This window comes from Polyodon spathula, chromosome 16 (assembly GCF_017654505.1).
Source record: "Polyodon spathula isolate WHYD16114869_AA chromosome 16, ASM1765450v1, whole genome shotgun sequence".
In the NCBI taxonomy this organism is placed as follows: Eukaryota; Metazoa; Chordata; class Actinopteri; order Acipenseriformes; family Polyodontidae; genus Polyodon; species Polyodon spathula.
This window is the reverse complement of record NC_054549.1, coordinates 37923485-37942173: the sequence shown is the minus strand read 5'-3', so window position 1 is coordinate 37942173 and position 18689 is coordinate 37923485. Positions and strand designations below refer to the sequence as shown.

Here is an 18689-nt window from a genome sequence, read left to right as displayed (position 1 = left end):
GAGCCCAGATTTGCTTTAATTGACAGCATATGTCTTTATATATATATATATATATATATATATATATATATATTATATAATATATATATACCGTGACGAAAAAGAGTTTCTATCTTCCTGAACTTCAAAAATTTATTTTTTTTTATTATTATTATTATTATTATTATTATTATTATTATGAATGAAGTTTCATATAAATGCATATTTGATAACATGGTTATTTGATGGATCATTAAAACAATACAAGACTGACTACAGATCCAGTTCAATAATCGTGAATTAACTGGTATATTCGGTCGATTAAAATGAAATAATTAACAAAACCGATCATTCATAAATATCACGCAGTCCACAATACAGAGTCCTCAGAAACACGTGGGGTAAAGTATACCGGCATCCGACAAAACAGAGGCCGCAGTGACATCTAGCGGAACTGTCCCGCATTACACAGCTGGACACACCCACACGGCAATGTCATTCCCGGCCGGGGCTTGCCGTTGTGTAACCCGGGACCGTGTGAGAGAGAGGAGGAAGCGAAATTAAGGTAAAGTAAAGCTGATAAAACAAACGATTGCATATCGCACAGAGCACGCTACATACACTGTAATACTACGAAGAGAAAGTACTAATCTCTTTGCATAGTCGCGACTGAACTCTGCCTGTTTTCTTTCGGTTAGAGAGACGGTCGCTCTTTGTGAATGCTGCACCATTGCACATTGCGTATCTGTTTTCGTAAAGGTCCTGCCGGCTCTTGTGCGAGTTCTCTCTTGCAGTGTTGCAGCGCTGACTCGCGTCCCGTGTATGATGTCATTCTCGGCAGGTCGTGTCGTGACTCAGAAGGTTCTGCCCGGGATGTCGCGACACGCCGTGCTGTCGGCCGGAGCCTCGCTGTGGCGCTCGATTTCCTGCCCCAGAGCGGAGCTGCGCCTCGACCTGGTGCTCACCTGCGGCCAGTCATTCCGGTCAGTTTATTTATATTGCCCGAAACGGGATCAAATAATGAACTTCTACAGACACATAAACCCCTCTGTACATCCAAAAACACCACCTCCTTTTCATATGAAAAAAACACTCTAGTGTGAAAACGACCCCAGTTCATGTCTCTAGACTTTTATTTAGCAGTAACTGATAAAATGAAGGTTCCTCAAACCTCCTCGCTATGTGCCCTGCGTATAGCGCTGTTATTATTGAACGGGTGCCTGTCTGTGTGTGTGCCTGTCTGTCTGTCTGTCTGCCTGTCTGTGTGTGTGCCTGCCTGCTGTCTGTGCACACCGGACATGACGACACGGGTGTGTTGCCACACACACACAGTTGGCCTGACGTACACACACGGACCTACAGTACACAGCACACGGCCTGTCTGTGTGTGTGCCTGTCTGTGTGTGTGTCTGTCTGTCTGTCTGCCTGTCTGTCTGCCTGTCTGTCTGTCTGCCTGTCTGTCTGCCTGCCTGTCTGTCTGTCTGTCTGTCTGTCTGTCTGTCTGCCTGTCTGTCTGTCTGCCTGTCTGTCTGTGTGTGCCTGCCTGTTTGTGTGTGTCTGTCTGCCTGTGTGTGTGCCTGTCTGTGTGTGTGTCTGCCTGCCTGTCTGTGTGTGTGCCTGTCTGTCTGTCTGTCTGTCTGCCTGCCTGTCTGTCTGTCTGCCTGCCTGTCTGTGTGTGTCTGTGCCTGCCTGTCTGTGTGTCTGCCTGTCTGTCTGTCTGCCTGTCTGTGTGTGTGCCTGTCTGTCTGCCTGTCTGTCTGCCTGCTGTCTGTCTGTGTTGATGCTGTCTGACCCTTGTCCTGACCTGGACTGACACACATGTGTGTGCCTGTCTGTCTGTCTGTCTGTCTGCCTGCCTGTGTGTGTGCCTGTCTGTGTGTGTGCCTGCCTGCCTGCCTGTGTGTGTGCCTGTCTGTCTGTCTGTCTGTCTGCCTGTGTGTGTCTGTCTGCCTGTCTGTCTGTCTGCCTGTCTGTGTGTGTGCCTGTCTGTCTGTCTGCCTGTCTGTGTGTGTGCCTGCCTGCCTGCCTGTGTGTGTGCCTGTCTGTCTGTCTGTCTGTCTGCCTGTCTGTCTGTCTGCCTGTCTGTGTGTGTGCCTGTCTGTCTGTCTGTCTGTCTGCCTGTGTGTGTGCCTGCCTGCCTGCCTGTGTGTGTGCTGTCTGTCTGTCTGTCTGCCTGTCTGTGTGTGTGCCTGTCTGTCTGTCTGCCTGTCTGTGTGTGTGCCTGCCTGCCTGCCTGTGTGTGTGCCTGTCTGTCTGTCTGTCTGTCTGCCTGTCTGTGTGTGTGCCTGTCTGTGTGTGTGTGTCTGTCTGTCTGTCTGTCTGTCTGTCCCAGGTGGAGAGAGACGAGCGAGGGACACTGGACCGGGGTGATTGCAGGCCGCGTGTGGACTCTGACCCAGACCCAGGACCAGCTGTGGTACCGCACTTACCCTTTGGAACCACGGGGGGAGATGGGGGCGGAGCGTGTTAAAACTGAACCCGCAGGAGAGGGAGAGACACAGGGAGAGGCCAACAGGAGAGAGGAGAAGAGAGGGAGAGGGAAAGTTAAAACTGAACCCATGGGAGAGAAAGAGGGAGTCGCCAGCCATACAGAAAAGAAGAGAAGGAGAGGGAGGGAGCTTCTGAAAGCTGAGCCGATGGGAGAGGGTGAGGGAGCAAAGGAGGTGAAGACAGAGGAGGACAGCCCCCACGGTGAAGGTTCAGAGCAGGACAGGAAGGAGCAGGCGATCCTGAGGGATTACTTCCAGCTGAGCGTGTCTCTGGGGGACCTGTATGAGCAGTGGAGCCGAGCTGACCCACACTTCAAACACGTGAGCGAGACTTTCGCAGGTAACCCTGCCCCCCTGTGCTGCTCCCTGCCCCCCTGTGCTGTACCCTGCTCCCCTGTGCTGCACCCTGCTCCCCTGTGCTGCTCCCTGCTCCCCTGTGCTGCACCCTGCCAGCATTCAGGCCCCTGGTAAACGTGCTGTGAATGAGCTATCACAGTGACAGACACATTCTAATAGTTTGAACTATTAAACTATTAACATCCCTAGTATTAATTTGTGATTCCTGTCTCCCCCCAGGAGTGCGGATCTTGCGTCAGGACCCCTGCGAGTGTCTCTTCTCCTTCATCTGCACCTCTAACAACCACATCTCCCGCATCGCAGGCATGGTGCAGCGGCTGTGTGAGAGACTGGGGGAACCCCTGTGCCAGCTCAACCAGACCCCCTACCACCAGTTCCCAACACTGCAGGCACTGGCAGGTAAATACACCTCCCTGACCCCCTTCACTGTCCCTCCCTGACCCCCTTCACTGTCCCTCTCTCACCCCCCTTCACTGTCCCTCTCTCACCCCCCTTCACTGTCCCTCTCTCACCCCCCTTCACTGTCCCTCTCTCACCCCCCTTCACTGTCCCTCTCTCACCCCCCTTCACTGTCCCTCTCTCACCCCCCTTCACTGTCCCTCTCTCACCCCCCTTCACTGTCCCTCTCTTACTCCCAACTCCCCTTCACTGTCCCTCTCTCGCTCCCCTTTCACTGTCCCTCTCTCACCCCCCTTCACTGTCCCTCTCTCACTCCCAACTCCCCTTCACTGTCCCTCTCTCACCCCTCCTTCACTGTCCCCCTCTCCTCTCCTCTCCCCATCTCTCTCTCCTCTCCCCTGTCTCTCTCTCCTCTCCTCTCCCCCGTCTCTCTCTCCTCTCCTCTCCCTCTCTTTCTCTCCTCTCCTCTCCCCCGTCTCTCTCTCCTCTCCTCTCCCTGTCTTTCTCTCCTCTCCTCCCCTTTCCTCCTCTCTCCTCAGCCCCAGGAGTGGAGCCTCTCCTCAGGGAGCTGGGTTTCGGGTACAGGGCTCGCTTCATTACCCAGAGTGCCAGAGAGATCCTGGAGAAGCAGGGCCCCGATTGGCTGGAATCCCTGCGTGATGTCACCTACGAGGAGGCGCGGGCGGCTCTGTGTACGCTGCCGGGGGTTGGCGCCAAGGTAACGAGAGAAAAACTAAAACTAAAAAACACAGAGCTCTGATTAGCACTATCACCCACAACTATAGAGAGGCCTCATGATTGATATTAATGTGTCTATGTTTCTGCGTGTGTGTCTGTCTTTATGGCTGTCTCTGTGTATTTGTGTCTGTGCTTGTCTGTGCGTGTGTCTGTTTGTCTGTGCTTGTGTCTGTGCTTGTCTGTCTCTGTGTATGTCTTTGTGTATATGTCTGTGTGTGTGTCTGTGTGTCTGTTTGTCTGTGTGTCTGTGCGTGTGTCTGTGCTTGTCTGTCTCTGTGTACGTCTTTGTGTATATGTCTGTGTGTGTGTCTGTGTGTCTGTGCGTGTGTCTGTGTGTTTGTCTGTGCGTGTGTGTGCTTGTCTGTTTGTCTGTGTGTCTGTGTGTGTGGCTGTGTGTCTGTTTGTCTGTGTGTGTGTCTGCGTGTGTCTGTTTGTCTGTGCTTGTGTCTGTGCTTGTCTGTCTCTGTGTATGTCTTTGTGTATATGTCTGTGTGTGTGTCTGTGTGTGTCTGTTTGTCTGTGTGTCTGTTTGTCTGTGTGTCTGTGTGTGTGTCTGTGTGTGCGTCTGTGTGTCTGTTTGTCTGTGTGTCTGTCCGTGTTCTTGGCAGGTAGCGGACTGTGTGTGCCTCATGTCCTTGGACAAGGCAGAAGCTGTTCCTGTGGATACACACGTGTGGCAGATCGCCCGACGGGACTATGCATCACAGCTGGGGGCGGGGCACAAGACCCTAACGGACAGGGTGTACCGTGACATCGGTGAGAGACAGGAAGACTTTATTTTAACTTAGACTGAGCTGTGTCAGCACTGATACCAGAGCTCACTCGCTGCTCTCTCTCTGTGTGTGTCAGCACTGATACTGGAGCTCACTCACTGCTCTCTCTCTCTCTGTGTGTGTCAGCACTGATACTGGAGCTCACTCACTGCTCTCTCTGTGTGTGTCAGCACTGATACTGGAGCTCACTCACTGCTCTCTCTCTGTGTGTCAGCACTGATACTGGAGCTCACTCACTGCTCTCTCTCTGTGTGTGTCAGCACTGATACAGGAGCTCACTCACTGCTCTCTCTCTGTGTGTGTCAGCACTGATACTGGAGCTCACTCACTGCTCTCTCTCTGTGTGTGTCAGCACTGATACTGGAGCTCACTCACTGCTCTCTCTCTGTGTGTGTCAGCACTGATACAGGAGCTCACTCACTGCTCTCTCTCTCTGTGTGTGTCAGCACTGATACAGGAGCTCACTCACTGCTCTCTCTCTCTCTGTGTGTGTCAGCACTGATACTGGAGCTCACTCACTGCTCTCTCTCTGTGTGTGTCAGCACTGATACAGGAGCTCACTCACTGCTCTCTCTCTCTCTGTGTGTGTCAGCACTGATACTGGAGCTCACTCACTGCTCTCTCTCTCTCTGTGTGTGTCAGCACTGATACTGGAGCTCACTCACTGCTCTCTCTGTGTGTGTCAGCACTGATACTGGAGCTCACTCACTGCTCTCTCTCTGTGTGTCAGCACTGATACTGGAGCTCACTCACTGCTCTCTCTCTCTGTGTGTGTCAGCACTGATACAGGAGCTCACTCACTGCTCTCTCTCTCTGTGTGTGTCAGCACTGATACTGGAGCTCACTCACTGCTCTCTCTCTGTGTGTGTCAGCACTGATACAGGAGCTCACTCACTGCTCTCTCTCTCTGTGTGTCAGCACTGATACCGGAGCTCACTCACTGCTCTCTCTCTCTCTGTGTGTGTCAGCACTGATACAGGAGCTCACTCACTGCTCTCTCTCTCTGTGTGTGTCAGCACTGATACTGGAGCTCACTCACTGCTCTCTCTCTGTGTGTCAGCACTGATACTGGAGCTCACTCACTGCTCTCTCTCTGTGTGTGTCAGCACTGATACAGGAGCTCACTCACTGCTCTCTCTCTCTGTGTGTGTCAGCACTGATACTGGAGCTCACTCACTGCTCTCTCTCTGTGTGTGTCAGCACTGATACTGGAGCTCACTCACTGCTCTCTCTCTGTGTGTGTCAGCACTGATACTGGAGCTCACTCACTGCTCTCTCTCTGTGTGTGTCAGCACTGATACTGGAGCTCACTCACTGCTCTCTCTCTGTGTGTGTCAGCACTGATACTGGAGCTCACTCACTGCTCTCTCTCTGTGTGTCAGCACTGATACTGGAGCTCACTCACTGCTCTCTCTCTGTGTGTGTCAGCACTGATACTGGAGCTCACTCACTGCTCTCTCTCTGTGTGTGTCAGCACTGATACAGGAGCTCACTCACTGCTCTCTCTCTGTGTGTGTCAGCACTGATACAGGAGCTCACTCACTGCTCTCTCTCTGTGTGTGTGTCAGCACTGATACTGGAGCTCACTCACTGCTCTCTCTCTGTGTGTGTCAGCACTGATACCGGAGCTCACTCACTGCTCTCTCTCTGTGTGTGTCAGCACTGATACCGGAGCTCACTCACTGCTCTCTCTCTGTGTGTCAGCACTGATACCGGAGCTCACTCACTGCTCTCTCTATGTTTGAACCCCTCCTCAGGTAATCACTTCAGGAAGCTGTGGGGTCCCTATGCAGGCTGGGCACACTCCGTGAGTACTGGGTCTCTCTGTCTCTCTGTCTCTCTCTCTCCCTCTCTGTTTCTGTCTCTTTCTCTCTGTGTCTCTGTCTCTCTGTCTGTCACTGTCTCTCTCCGTCTGTCGCTGTCTCTCTCTCTCTCTGTCTCTGTCTCTGTCTCTCTCTCTCTCTTTGGTCCATTCAGAAATATCTCTCAATTTGTGTTTCTTTGTTTCAGGTGCTATTCTGTGCTGACTTAAAGAAGTTCCACAACCTCAAAACAGAGGAACAGGTGAAGAAAAAAGGGAGAAAAAGATAGTGGAGGAGAGGAGGGCTGGGAGTTAGGGTTCTTTAACCTTCAAAAAACAATTCGAAACGTTTGTGTCTGCTGATTATTTCAGTGGTGTGAGACCTGTTTGTAAGAAAAAAAGAAAATACAACTGCACTTTTTAAATGAACAAATTTATCAGAAACAGAACACACACATGTCTTGTGTCTTGGACCAAGTTGCTTTGTGGTGGTTTTAAGGCTTATTTTTGTGCTGTTGGATGTAATATGAATTCTGTCTTCAGGTAACAAGCTCAGGTGTGTAAAATTTTATTTCCAGCCCTGTTTTAAATTTAAAGATGTTTTGTTTCTCATCTGATTTGATGAATGTCTTGTCCAGCGACCAAGCTGAAATGACAAATAAATAAAAAAAAACATGGCAAAGCTGGCCTGCGTTTCCTGCAAGGCATGGCAGTGGGGATGCCAGCGAGGGTTTGAGATGAAGCCTCAGTTGAAGGGAAGCAAAGCCTTTGGGCTGGTGTCTTTGTTGTAAATGTATTTTTATTTTGAACTAGCCCCAGCTGTGGGTGTGATAATCCTGTACTATCCAGACACTCCTTGCTGCTGGTTTGGTGGGGATTTCTCTCTCTGGTTTGATCTGTTCGGAACGCAACATTGTTGATCTTGCTTGTCGCTCACTGCAGTGTGCAGCTCGGCCAGTGTGCAGCTCTGTCAGTGTGTCAGTGTGCAGCTCTGTCAGTGTGCAGCTCTGTCAGTGTGTCATTGTGCACCTCTGTCAGTGTGGAGCTCTGTCAGTGTGCAGCTCTGTCAGTGTGTGAGTGTGCAGCTCTGTCAGTGTGTGAGTGTGCAGCTCTGTCAGTGTTTGAGTGTGCAGCTCTGTCAGTGTGTGAGTGCAGCTCTGTCAGTGTGTCAGTGTGTGAGTGTGCAGCTCTATCAGTGTGACATTGTGCAGCTCTGCCAGTATGCAGCTCTGTCAGTGTGTCAGTGTGCAGCTCTGCCAGTATGCAACTCTGTCAGTGTGCAGCTCTGTCAGTGTGTCAGTGTGCAGTTCTGTCAGTGTGTAGCTCTGTCAGTGTGTGAGTGTGCAGCTCTGTCAGTGTGTCAGTGTGCAGCTCTGTCAGTGTGTCAGTGTGCAGCTCTGCCAGTATGCAGCTCTGTCAGTGTGTCAGTGTGCAGCTCTGTCAGTGTGTCAGTGTGCAGCTCTGCCAGTATGCAGCTCTGTCAGTATGCAGCTCTGTCAGTGTGTCAGTGTGTAGCTCTGCCAGTATGCAGCTCTGTCAGTGTGCAGCTCTGTCAGTGTGTCAGTGTGCAACTCTGTCAGTGTGACAGTGTGCAGCTCTGTCAGTGTGTAGCTCTGTCAGTGTGTGAGTGTGCAGCTCTGTCAGTGTGCCAGTGTGCAGCTCTGCCAGTATGCAGCTCTGTCAGTATGCAGCTCTGTCAGTGTGTCAGTGTGTAGCTCTGCAAGTATGCAGCTCTGTCAGTGTGCAGCTCTGTCAGTGTGTCAGTGTGCAGCTCTGTCAGTGTGACAGTGTGCAGTTCTGTCAGTGTGTAGCTCTGTCAGTGTGTGAGTGTGCAGCTCTGTCAGTGTGTCAGTGTGCAGCCTTAACAGGGCAACTGAAATGAAATGCTGCTGTAATATCTGACCTGAAGCATGTGCATTCCTGTACTGTAGTGTGAGTGTGTAAGCATGTGCATTCCTGTACTGTAGTGTGAGTGTGTAAGCATGTGCATTCCTGTACTGTAGTGTGAGTGTGTAAGCGTGTGCATTCCTGTACTGTAGTGTGAGTGTGTAAGCATGTGCATTCCTGTACTGTGGTGAGTGTGTAAGCGTGTGCATTCCTGTACTGTAGTGTGAGTGTGTAAGCGTGTGCATTCCTGTACTGTAGTGTGAGTGTGTAAGCGTGTGCATTCCTGTACTGTGGTGAGTGTGTAAGCGTGTGCATTCCTGTACTGTAGTGTGAGTGTGTAAGCGTGTGCATTCCTGTACTGTGGTGTGAGTGTGTAAGCGTGTGCATTCCTGTACTGTGGTGTGAGTGTGTAAGCGTGTGCATTCCTGTACTGTGGTGTGAGTGTGTAAGCGTGTGCATTCCTGTACTGTGGTGTGAGTGTGTAAGCGTGTGCATTCCTGTACTGTGGTGAGTGTGTAAGCGTGTGCATTCCTGTACTGTCCTGTGAGTGTGTAAATGTGTGCATTGTGCAGTAGTGCAAGTGTGAAACATGCTGTCTTGTATACATTGTGTGCATGCTTGTACTGCAGCTTAAGTGTGTGTGTGTGTGTGTGGGGGGGGGGGGGGGGGGGTGCTCTTACCTGCAGATGTGCTGATGAGAGCCAGCTGTGCTGTGTTTACTGTAACCTGAGAGAGAGAGAGAGAGAGAGAGACTGCTACAGATGGGAGCGCTCACTCAGTGCAGTGCAGCAAAGTACTGCCGCAGTCTTTATGAATGTGTCACTAAGCTGTTGAATGCATTGGCTGAAATGTTTGTTTCTTTTTGCTTTATGTCGGTCCGTTCACACACATTCACACACACACACACACAACAAAATCAGCTGATTTACAAAGTTCTGCTTCCTAAGAGCAGTCTCGTTGGATAACCTATCCATAACGATTAAACATTCAATAGTATAGCGTTTCGAATTTACTGACACTGAGTCATAAGTAACGGCAAGAGCTTCATATGAAGACACTGAGAAAGACTTCCAGTGGAATCGTTTGTCATTGCGTGTGAAGTTTCTTTGAGTATTTCTATAGCTGGATAGCTGTTATTACAGTTCCTTCATCAGTGCTACTGTATCAAAGTGGACTGTGTGCATTTCACTGAGTTCACAAGGTGCTCTTCAGTTTTAGTTGCCTGCCATAGACATCAGTAGTGCGGGCTAGATCGGCCAAAGTGTCTTCATGTAAGTAAGCGCCATCTAGAGCACAGCAGTGTACTGCCAGCAAAACAAAAGTTAGCTTTACTGTAGCTGCCTTGACATGTAGCCTGGCTGGCACGCTAGCCTGCATCTTTTATCTTTGTATTGTTTTGCGAGGCCCTTTCTTCCTGAGCTCATTCCCTTCATTCCAGCTCCAGAGTGGGCTTGGTGTTTCAATAAGGAAAGCGCGTCCTGACCTGCACTGTGCTGTTCTTGTGGAAAGTACCTGCTTGTCGTTCTGTGTGGGCTGTGTCGCTCCCCTGGGTTTATCAGTTTCTTCGCTGTTTGTGCTTGTGATGGTGGTGAAAGCTGATCTCGCTGATGGGTAGGGTGAGGGCGCTATGGCAACCGCAAGAAACCAAACAGAACTCCATGATTCAGTGATCCCTTTCATAAGCTTCTGTTCTTTATTCCACTCCCTTACTGCACAATAAGGGCATGTTGTGTGTTCAAGCAGAGATAAGGTAAAGCACAGCTTAGATAGTGATTTAAAACCAGAAATAACTAATGTGTGAATGAATAAGTGAATGAAGGGTAAGGCAATTGCTAATGAAACGAGGAGCAGCCTGTGCTGGACACTTGTGTTTGGCAGGTGTGTGCAGGCATGTTCCTGTACTGTGCCCAACAGCAGTGGAGTGTTATCTTGTGTCTCAGAGTGTCTTCATCACGGTTATAAATAGTGTGGCTCTGGGCTGACAGAGACAGGATTACTGAGGAAACTGACTGGCAGTGTGGAGCTATCCAGATACACACACACCAACACGCTCACACACACTCAATCACACACAAACACGCTGACACACACAAACACACATACAAACACGCTGACACTCACACACAAACACACACACACACACAAACACGCTGACACAAACAAATAAACATGCTCACACACACAAAACACCCACACTCACAAACATGCTCACAAACAAACACACACACCCAAACTCATAAACACACTCACAAACACTGTCACACAGAGATCACTTGTCACCTATTCCAACACATTGTACAAACAAAGTTCAAGCAAATCATACAAAGCTGTTCTGCTGGAACGTGGAGTCGGTCTTGTTGGTCCCTACAGTAAACGTAACCCCCTAAACCCCTATCCCGCCCCCATACACCTCCAGTAGCAGGCTGCTGGTTCCTCCCCTGTGTCATGGGACTGTGGATCAGCTCAACACTAATCTGGTTAATACGCAGCAGCATGGAGAGCAGCTGGAGGCACTGACTCACAAGCAGTGACGAACCCAGACAGAGAGAAACACTTAGAGACGAACCCAGACAAAGAGAAACACTTAGAGACGAACCCAGACAGAGAGAAACACTTAGAGACGAACCCAGACAGAGAGAAACACTTAGAGACGAACCCAGACAGACAGAAACACTTAGAGACGAACCCAGACAGACAGAAACACTTAGAGACGAAGCCAGACAGACAGAAACACTTAGAGACGAAGCCAGACAGACAGAAACACTTAGAGACGAACCCAGACAGACGGAAACACTTAGAGACAACCCAGACAGACGGAAACACTTAGAGACAAACCCAGACAGACGGAAACACTTAGAGACGAAACCAGACAGACGGAAACACTTAGAGACGAACCCAGACAGACAGAAACACTTAGAGACGAACCCAGACAGAGAGAAACACACCTCGTCGCAATTTGTACATGATTGTTTTAGTTTTCACGTCATATTTCCTTTTTTATTTTTAATTATCAAGAGCAGTTATCTTTTGGCTGCTGTTTTTCTCATTAAAAAAAAAATCTAAATAACATGAAAATGAAAAGGCTCTGATAAGTTTTGCCGTAGGCCGCAGTGACGTCTCAGTCCAGTTACGGGCTGCTTGCTAATTCCAGTCATTTTAATGTGAGGACAGACACCGTGGCTTGTGCTGAGTGATCAGCCAGCTGTTCAGATCTTCCAGTGTGTCCAGGGGGGTCTGTTATCTGACAGCGATCAATTGAGATCACACACACATGCTATTGATAATTACACCCTCTCACAACTCTCCCCCAGAGGGGTGACAGTCATAAACCTGAAACACAAATTTTGATTGCTGTGTTTATTGTAATGTTCTTATGCACACAGATCTTTAACTCCTGCTCCTCTGTGCTTGACAATGCCAAGACAATCTCAGAATGATCTTTACCAATTCTGCCACCCCACACAGGCCAGCACACGCACTTGCATGGAAACAACTGCTTGAGGCAGGTTCCTAGAATTAGCTCGGTAAACATCCTGTCAGTGTTGCAGCATTGCACTGGCAGTGTGTAGGTGTGAAACTGGACTGTGGACTTGTTTAGAGACAGTTGATTTCATTCCTTATGCCAGAAGGAAGGTCTTGTGTCTCGGGTTCGTTTTTCCGGCACGTCTGACTGATACAGTATTGTTAAAAGCAACGCAAAGTGTATTAAAGCGCAGTACTGGAGCACAATGCCTCGGCTGTACCATACCACACCATGCCATCTACTTCCCTACACTTTGCAGTGCTATTAACACGTTACGTCAAGCAGAAGAGAGGTGTTGCGTAATCTCCACAGCACTTGGATGAAAAGCAGACCAGCACTGCACAATGCAGAGAGTACTGAAGACTCATAACAAACATGCTGCACAGCATGTGAGACTGCCCAGCGGGGGCAGCCAATAGGATACCTGGGATTCTGGAGAGGGGTGTGGTCTAGCAGCTCATTTGAATGGGCGAGTGAGTGTGTGTGAGAGAGGGAGAGAGCAGGCAGACTGACATAATTTCAAGTGTTCCAGTGATTGCTCAGCATATTTCTACTACGCTCACTCGAGAGGCACACAGGAGAGAAGCAGCTGCAGGATACCAGGGATCTACAGCCTCAAGTTCAGCAGGTAGGCAGGAGAGAAGAAGCAGGGTCCGGGGCTGTGCTGGAGGAATCAGGACAACACAAGCATGAGAAGAACAAGGGATACAAGGAGATGAATGGGAGAGAAACAAGTGTGAGAGTTGACATATAGACATGTATATATAAACACAGCAAGATAGAGAAGGAAGAAAGGTAAACGAGTGGAAGGAAGAGATACTGACCACAACCTATTATAGATATTACTATATATATATATATATATATATATATATATATATATATATATATATATATATATATATATATATATGTGTGTGTGTTGAACATTTTTTTTTTTTTTTTGTAATTCAGGCTCGTTTTGCTGCGAAGTGGAAAAACAACTAAAAGCTGCTGAGTGGAGCTGGATTCCTGCAGAGTGGAGCAGAGCAGCGGTGTTCAGCTCTCCCTTAGTGCCAGATGTGCTCACGAGGAAGACTGTCACACTGAACCCAAGAAGCACCGGACAACCAGCGCAGTCCTGCTGCTGTCTGACCTCATTCCAAACTCTTCACTCTGCGTGCTGAGGTCTACAGAGCTTTTCAAAAGACTCCAGATTATACTGGAGACTGATGGCTGGCAGCCAAACTGGGAGACCAGTGTGGGAGGACTTGGAAAGCTACTGGTTTAGCAGAGCTGGAGGAGGAAATCATTCAGCGATAACTGGTCTGGAACTGACAGAGTTCAGCTTTCTAACAGCTGGATTGGATGCTGTGATAACGGTAAAATCCAGGAGTCCTTCACTTTCTAATTGACTCACAACTGACCCCTCCTGGCCCCTGTGCTGCCCACCTGACCAGTCTCTTAGAGGCTCCTGACACCCAGAGCTTAACTGGAAAGTGTCTGTACTGGTCAGTGACCAGTGAGCGCTCACACAGGAGTGAGTATACAGAAAGGATTGCTCCCGGACCCCCAGACAGACGGACAGACAGACATCGTGTACACCACATCAGAGTACAGCTTCTTAAAGGTATGAGCTCAGGGAATTCTTTGCTGTGTTATACTGTGCTGTACACACAAGAGTTTAGAGAAGAAAAACCTTAACTACTGTTTCTAGAATCTTATATTTTAGCCTGTGGAGACTTCCAGTTCTTTCTACTCTGCTGAATATAGTATTGAGTTAGCTGGCTCTCAGATCCCCAGTACAGCACTGAGTTCTCTATACTAGACTGTATTGAATTAGCTGGCTCTCAGATCCCCAGTGCAGCACTGAGTTCTCTACACTAGACTGTATTGAATTAGCTGCTCTCTGATCCCCAGTACAGCACTGAGTTCTCTATACTAGACTGTATTGAATTAGCTGCTCTCAGATCCCCAGTACAGCACTGAGTTCTCTATACTAGACTGTATTGAATTAGCTGCTCTCAGATCCCCAGTACAGCACTGAGTTCTCTACACTAGACTGTATTGAATTAGCTGCTCTCAGATCCCCAGTACAGCACTGAGTTCTCTACACTAGACTGTATTGAATTAGCTGCTCTCAGATCCCCAGTACAGCACTGAGTTCTCTACACTAGACTGTATTGAATTAGCTGCTCTCAGATCCCCAGTACAGCACTGAGTTCTCTATACTAGACTGTATTGAATTAGCTGCTCTCAGATCCCCAGTACAGCGCTGAGTTCTCTACACTAGACTGTATTGAATTAGCTGGCTCTCAGATCCCCAGTACAGCGCTGAGTTCTCTATACTAGACTGTATTGAATTAGCTGCTCTCAGATCCCCAGTACAGCACTGAGTTCTCTATACTAGACTGTATTGAATTAGCTGGCTCTCAGATCCCCAGTACAGCACTGAGTTCTCTACACTAGACTGTATTGAATTAGCTGCTCTCAGATCCCCAGTACAGCACTGAGTTCTCTATACTAGACTGTATTGAATTAGCTGGCTCTCAGATCCCCAGTACAGCGCTGAGTTCTCTATACTAGACTGTATTGAATTAGCTGCTCTCAGATCCCCAGTACAGCACTGAGTTCTCTACACTAGACTGTATTGAATTAGCTGGCTCTCAGATCCCCAGTAGAGCACTGAGTTCTCTACACTAGACTGTATTGAATTAGCTGCTCTCAGATCCCCAGTACAGCACTGAGCTCTCAGATGTTCTTCCCCAGTCATTACTTTAATAACAAGCCCTGACTAAGATGCTCAGGTGGTCAGATTAGATTAGCTAATGTCTCAGTCACTGCATGGTAATCACTCTACAGTGATATAACATTCCGCAGACAGACAGACAGCCAGCCAGCTACCAGCAGCTCTTGTTCAAAGGCTTGCTGTGGAATTGATCCTGGCTGTTTGGGTCTCTCGGTTGCACGTCAGGTCTCTGAAGGGTCGTTAATCGCTTGCTTGAACATTTTGTGTCTGGAAGGTTCATTTTGGAGGATCTCTGATGCCAGTCATGCTGTAATCTGTGGTGGGCGCTGACTCAGGGACCCTCACGCCAGCCCAGTGCAGAAAGGGAAACTGGAACTGAAAATAAACAGCTGAATTGTGAGAATGGCTTTCCTCAGGTAAAACAGATCCTGTTGTTGGGCTGAGCAAATGCAAGATTGATTTCAAAATGATGCAGAAAAGAATAATCGGACCAGCCCTCAACCCCGTGTTCGCTCGGATCTCGTAAACAAGCGGAATTAGCTCCCTGAGAAAAAGTGAAATTGGGCATCGCTGCGTTAGGAAGGAGAGATTCCTCGAGACTCGAAACCTCTGGAGTTGATAGTGAACAGACTCCCTTAGAGATGGTATGTCATGCTTCGTTTGTCTGAGTCCCTGTGATATGAAACACGACTTTTCCAACTGACATGAGTGAGCACGCTGCTGTGTAATTATAGAGGGGTGTGTTAGGGGTTAAAATTCTGCTCCTCCTCCCACGAAAAGAATTCAGACCCTTACAGCCCCCCCCACCCCCCCCAGCCTCAGCAACAGCTGAACTAACCCACAGGATGCTTGGACCCGACTGGATTACAGAATATCTCCCCCCATCCCTCACGCTCAACCTCGACTGTCTGTGATCAGAGCGAGAGGGTAAGGGGCTTCGAATGTCATTTCTATCTATAGTCTTTCCCTTTTAACTGTCTGTGATGTTAACAGTCTTTGCGGAGAGGTCCAGAGTTTCGTTTCTCCTCCAGTGCTGAATTGTAATCATTTTCATCTAGAAACATGGAATGACAAACCTTTCCACCACAAGTGTTCCTCAGCGTCTCCAGTGTTGAGATGCGTTTGGATTCACATTCTGATCAGAATTCTCCTTGCCTGTAGAGTCCCAGTTGTCAGCCCCCTTTGAGTTATTCCTCTGATTAGATTGTGCATCTGGGCAGGACAATGCAGAGTCCAGTGCCTGTATTGCTGCCTGATTAGAGCCAAGATACAGCCTCTGGCAGCAGTAACATTACACACTTAGAGCTGGAATGTTCACTGTGGTAATTTCCCAAGCATTTTACTTAAAATCCTGCTCAGGTTTTAGACCTGGAACCCTTTTGTTTTTTGACCAGGGAGCTAAAAAAATCCTAAATGTTCTTTTTACTAAGTGTCTGCGCGCACCTTTGGGATTACCAGGTCCAAGACTGAGGTTGTAGGAACGGCCCCAGCTTGCTATCAGACCATTGGGATAGGGTTGGATAGCATGTCATGCTCTGGGTGTGAGTGTCAGTGTTAACTTAATTAATGGAGCGAGACAGGAAGAGAAGGAGGACGAGAGGAGGTGTGTTCACCCTGCTTACACTGACTCACTGCTGCGTGACAATCCACAGGGATATCCACACTCCAGGTGTGAGCCGTTACAGGAACACCCTCTGGCTACATGACCTAAATCTTTACATCATGCACTGAAGCACAGGGCTTGAAACTGGAACCAGTACTGCTCCCAGTCCTGGGGTTCAGAACTCCTCCTGAAACTGGAACCAGCCCTGCCCCCAGTCCTGGGGTCCACAACTCCCCTCAGTGAAGTCTGTTATTATTATAAATATTGAAATGATCAGGAGGCAGGAGTTTGAGCAGGGTTACAAACTCACACTAGCCCTGCTGCTGCTGCACCCAGTCCTGGGGTTCAGAGCTTCCCTCAGTGAAGTCTATTATTATTAATATTGAAATGATCAGGAGCCAGGAGTTTGAGCAGGGTTAGAAACTCACACTAGCCCTGCTGCTGCTGCTGCTGCACCCAGTCCTGGGTTTCAGAACTCCCTTCAATGAAGTCTGTTATTATTATTAATATTGCAATGATCAGGAGCCAGGAGTTTGAGCAGGGTTAGAAACTCACACTAGCCCTGCTGCTGCTGCTGCTGCACCCAGTCCTGGGGTTCAGAACTCCCTTCAATGAAGTCTGTTATTATTATTAATATTGCAATGATCAGGAGCCAGGAGTTTGAGCAGGGTTAGAAACTCACACTAGCCCTGCTGCTGCTGCTGCTGCACCCAGTCCTGGGGTTCAGAACTCCCTTCAATGAAGTCTGTTATTATTATTAATATTGCAATGATCAGGAGCCAGGAGTTTGAGCAGGGTTAGAAACTCACACTAGCCCTGCTGCTGCTGCACTCCAGTCAGGAGGCAGGAGTTTGAGCAGGGTTAGAAACTCACACTAGCCCTGGTGCTGCTGCATCCAGTCGTGGGTTTTATTTAAAGGATCCACTTCCATACCAGTGCCCCTGACATGTTTATAGCACTGATTTGTAGTTTTGCGAGTGTCTTGGTTCTTCAGGTCTATGCAGGCATGAAGCCCTGGAGTTTATTGAGTTTCTGGCACAACAAGTTGAAATACAACTTGGATTAAAACCGGGATGACATCATTTTATTTCCATGGGATATTTTGAACAAGATGCAATTCAAGTTATTACTGTACTTCATAACTGCGTTTACGATGCTGGAACACTGTTTTACTTTTAGGAAGCAAGAGAAGGAATATAAAACTTCAGAGATGTAGGTCAAAGAAGAGCAGTATAAACGTTCCCCACAGCAAAATCAAAGGATATTAAAGCACAGAGAGGTCTGGTAAAGCATTGCGAAGTACAGAGACGTGTGCTAAAGCACAGGCAAGCATTGCAAAACCCAGAGAGGTATAGGACAGCATAGGCAAGCATTGTAAAGCCCAGAGAGGTATGGGACAGCATAGGCAAGCATTGCAAAGCCCAGAGAGGTATGGGACAGCATAGGGAAGCATTGCACAGCCGGAGAGGTATGGGACAGCATAGGCAAGCATTGCAAAGCCGGAGAGGTATGGGACAGCATAGGCAAGCATTGCAAAGCCAGAGAGGTATGGGACAGCATAGGCAAGCATTGCAAAGCCAGAGAGGTATGGGACAGCATAGGCAAGCATTGCACAGCCGGAGAGGTATGGGACAGCATAGGCAAGCATTGCAAAGCCAGAGAGGTATGGGACAGCATAGGCAAGCATTGCAAAGCCGGAGAGGTATGGGACAGCATAGGCAAGCATTGCAAAGCCAGAGAGGTATGGGACAGCATAGGCAAGCATTGCAAAGCCAGAGAGGTATGGGACAGCATAGGCAAGCATTGTAAAGCCCAGAGAGGTATGGGACAGCATAGGCAAGCATTGCAAAGCCCAGAGAGGTATGGGACAGCATAGGCAAGCATTGCAAAGCCCAGAGAGGTATGGGACAGCATAGGCAAGCATTGCAAAGCCAGAGAGGTATGGGACAGCATAGGCAAGCATTGCAAAGCCAGAGAGGTATGGGACAGCATAGGCAAGCATTGCAAAGCCAGAGAGGTATGGGACAGCATAGGCAGAGGTATTGGACAGCCAGGAGACCCTGTCGTATCCGTTCGTAACGTTTCAAGCCTTGCCAATCCCCAGAGAGGTAGAGCATATTGCACATCCTCCAGGGTATCCATAGGCAACAATACAGAGAGGTATGGGACAGCATAGGCAAGCATTGCAAAGCCCAGAGAGGTATGGGACAGCATAGGCAAGCATTTTAAAGCCCAGAGAGGTATGGTAAAGCATAGATAAGCATTGCAAAGCCCAGAGAGGTATGGGGCAGCATAGGCAAGCAATGCAAAGCCCACAGAGGTGTGGGAAAAAATAAAGCACATCAAAGCAGGGTAAAAGGAACAGTATAACCATGGGAAGAATGGGAGAACTGCACCATGACCCCGGTTAAC

General features: G+C 48.7%; 2 protein-coding genes across 5 annotated transcripts in view; both read left to right on the top strand.

Annotated features, from left to right (window-relative positions):
* The first annotated feature begins 213 nt into the window (after positions 1-213).
* ogg1 (8-oxoguanine DNA glycosylase) lies at positions 214-7218 on the top strand. Its single transcript, XM_041272866.1, has 8 exons — positions 214-544; positions 821-962; positions 2312-2808; positions 3045-3224; positions 3764-3942; positions 4571-4718; positions 6493-6542; positions 6746-7218. Exons 2-8 carry the CDS (start codon positions 853-855, stop codon positions 6824-6826), a joined length of 1245 nt encoding a protein of 414 aa, XP_041128800.1. The 5' UTR covers positions 214-544; positions 821-852; the 3' UTR covers positions 6827-7218.
* Positions 7219-12488: 5270 nt separating this feature from the next.
* LOC121328512 overlaps positions 12489-18689 on the top strand; it is a 30222-nt gene continuing 24021 nt past the window's right edge. Inside the window, exons 1-2 of one of the 4 annotated variants that reach the window (XM_041273203.1) lie at positions 12489-12574; positions 12901-13555. The gene's annotated coding sequence lies outside the window, so the exon portion shown is untranslated. The other 3 variants (XM_041273202.1, XM_041273206.1, XM_041273205.1) reach the window with 3 other exon arrangements.

What these genes read in the sequence shown, in the direction of transcription:
- ogg1 (XM_041272866.1), top strand. Translation starts at nt 853, where the DNA reads ATGTCGCGACACGCCGTGCTGTCGGCCGGAGCCTCGCTGTGGCGCTCG. An exon ending in TGCCGGGGGTTGGCGCCAAG is followed by an intron (nt 3,943 to 4,570) that starts GTAACGAGAGAA and finishes TGTTCTTGGCAG; the next exon opens with GTAGCGGACTGTGTGTGCCT. An exon ending in CAGGGTGTACCGTGACATCG is followed by an intron (nt 4,719 to 6,492) that starts GTGAGAGACAGG and finishes ACCCCTCCTCAG; the next exon opens with GTAATCACTTCAGGAAGCTG.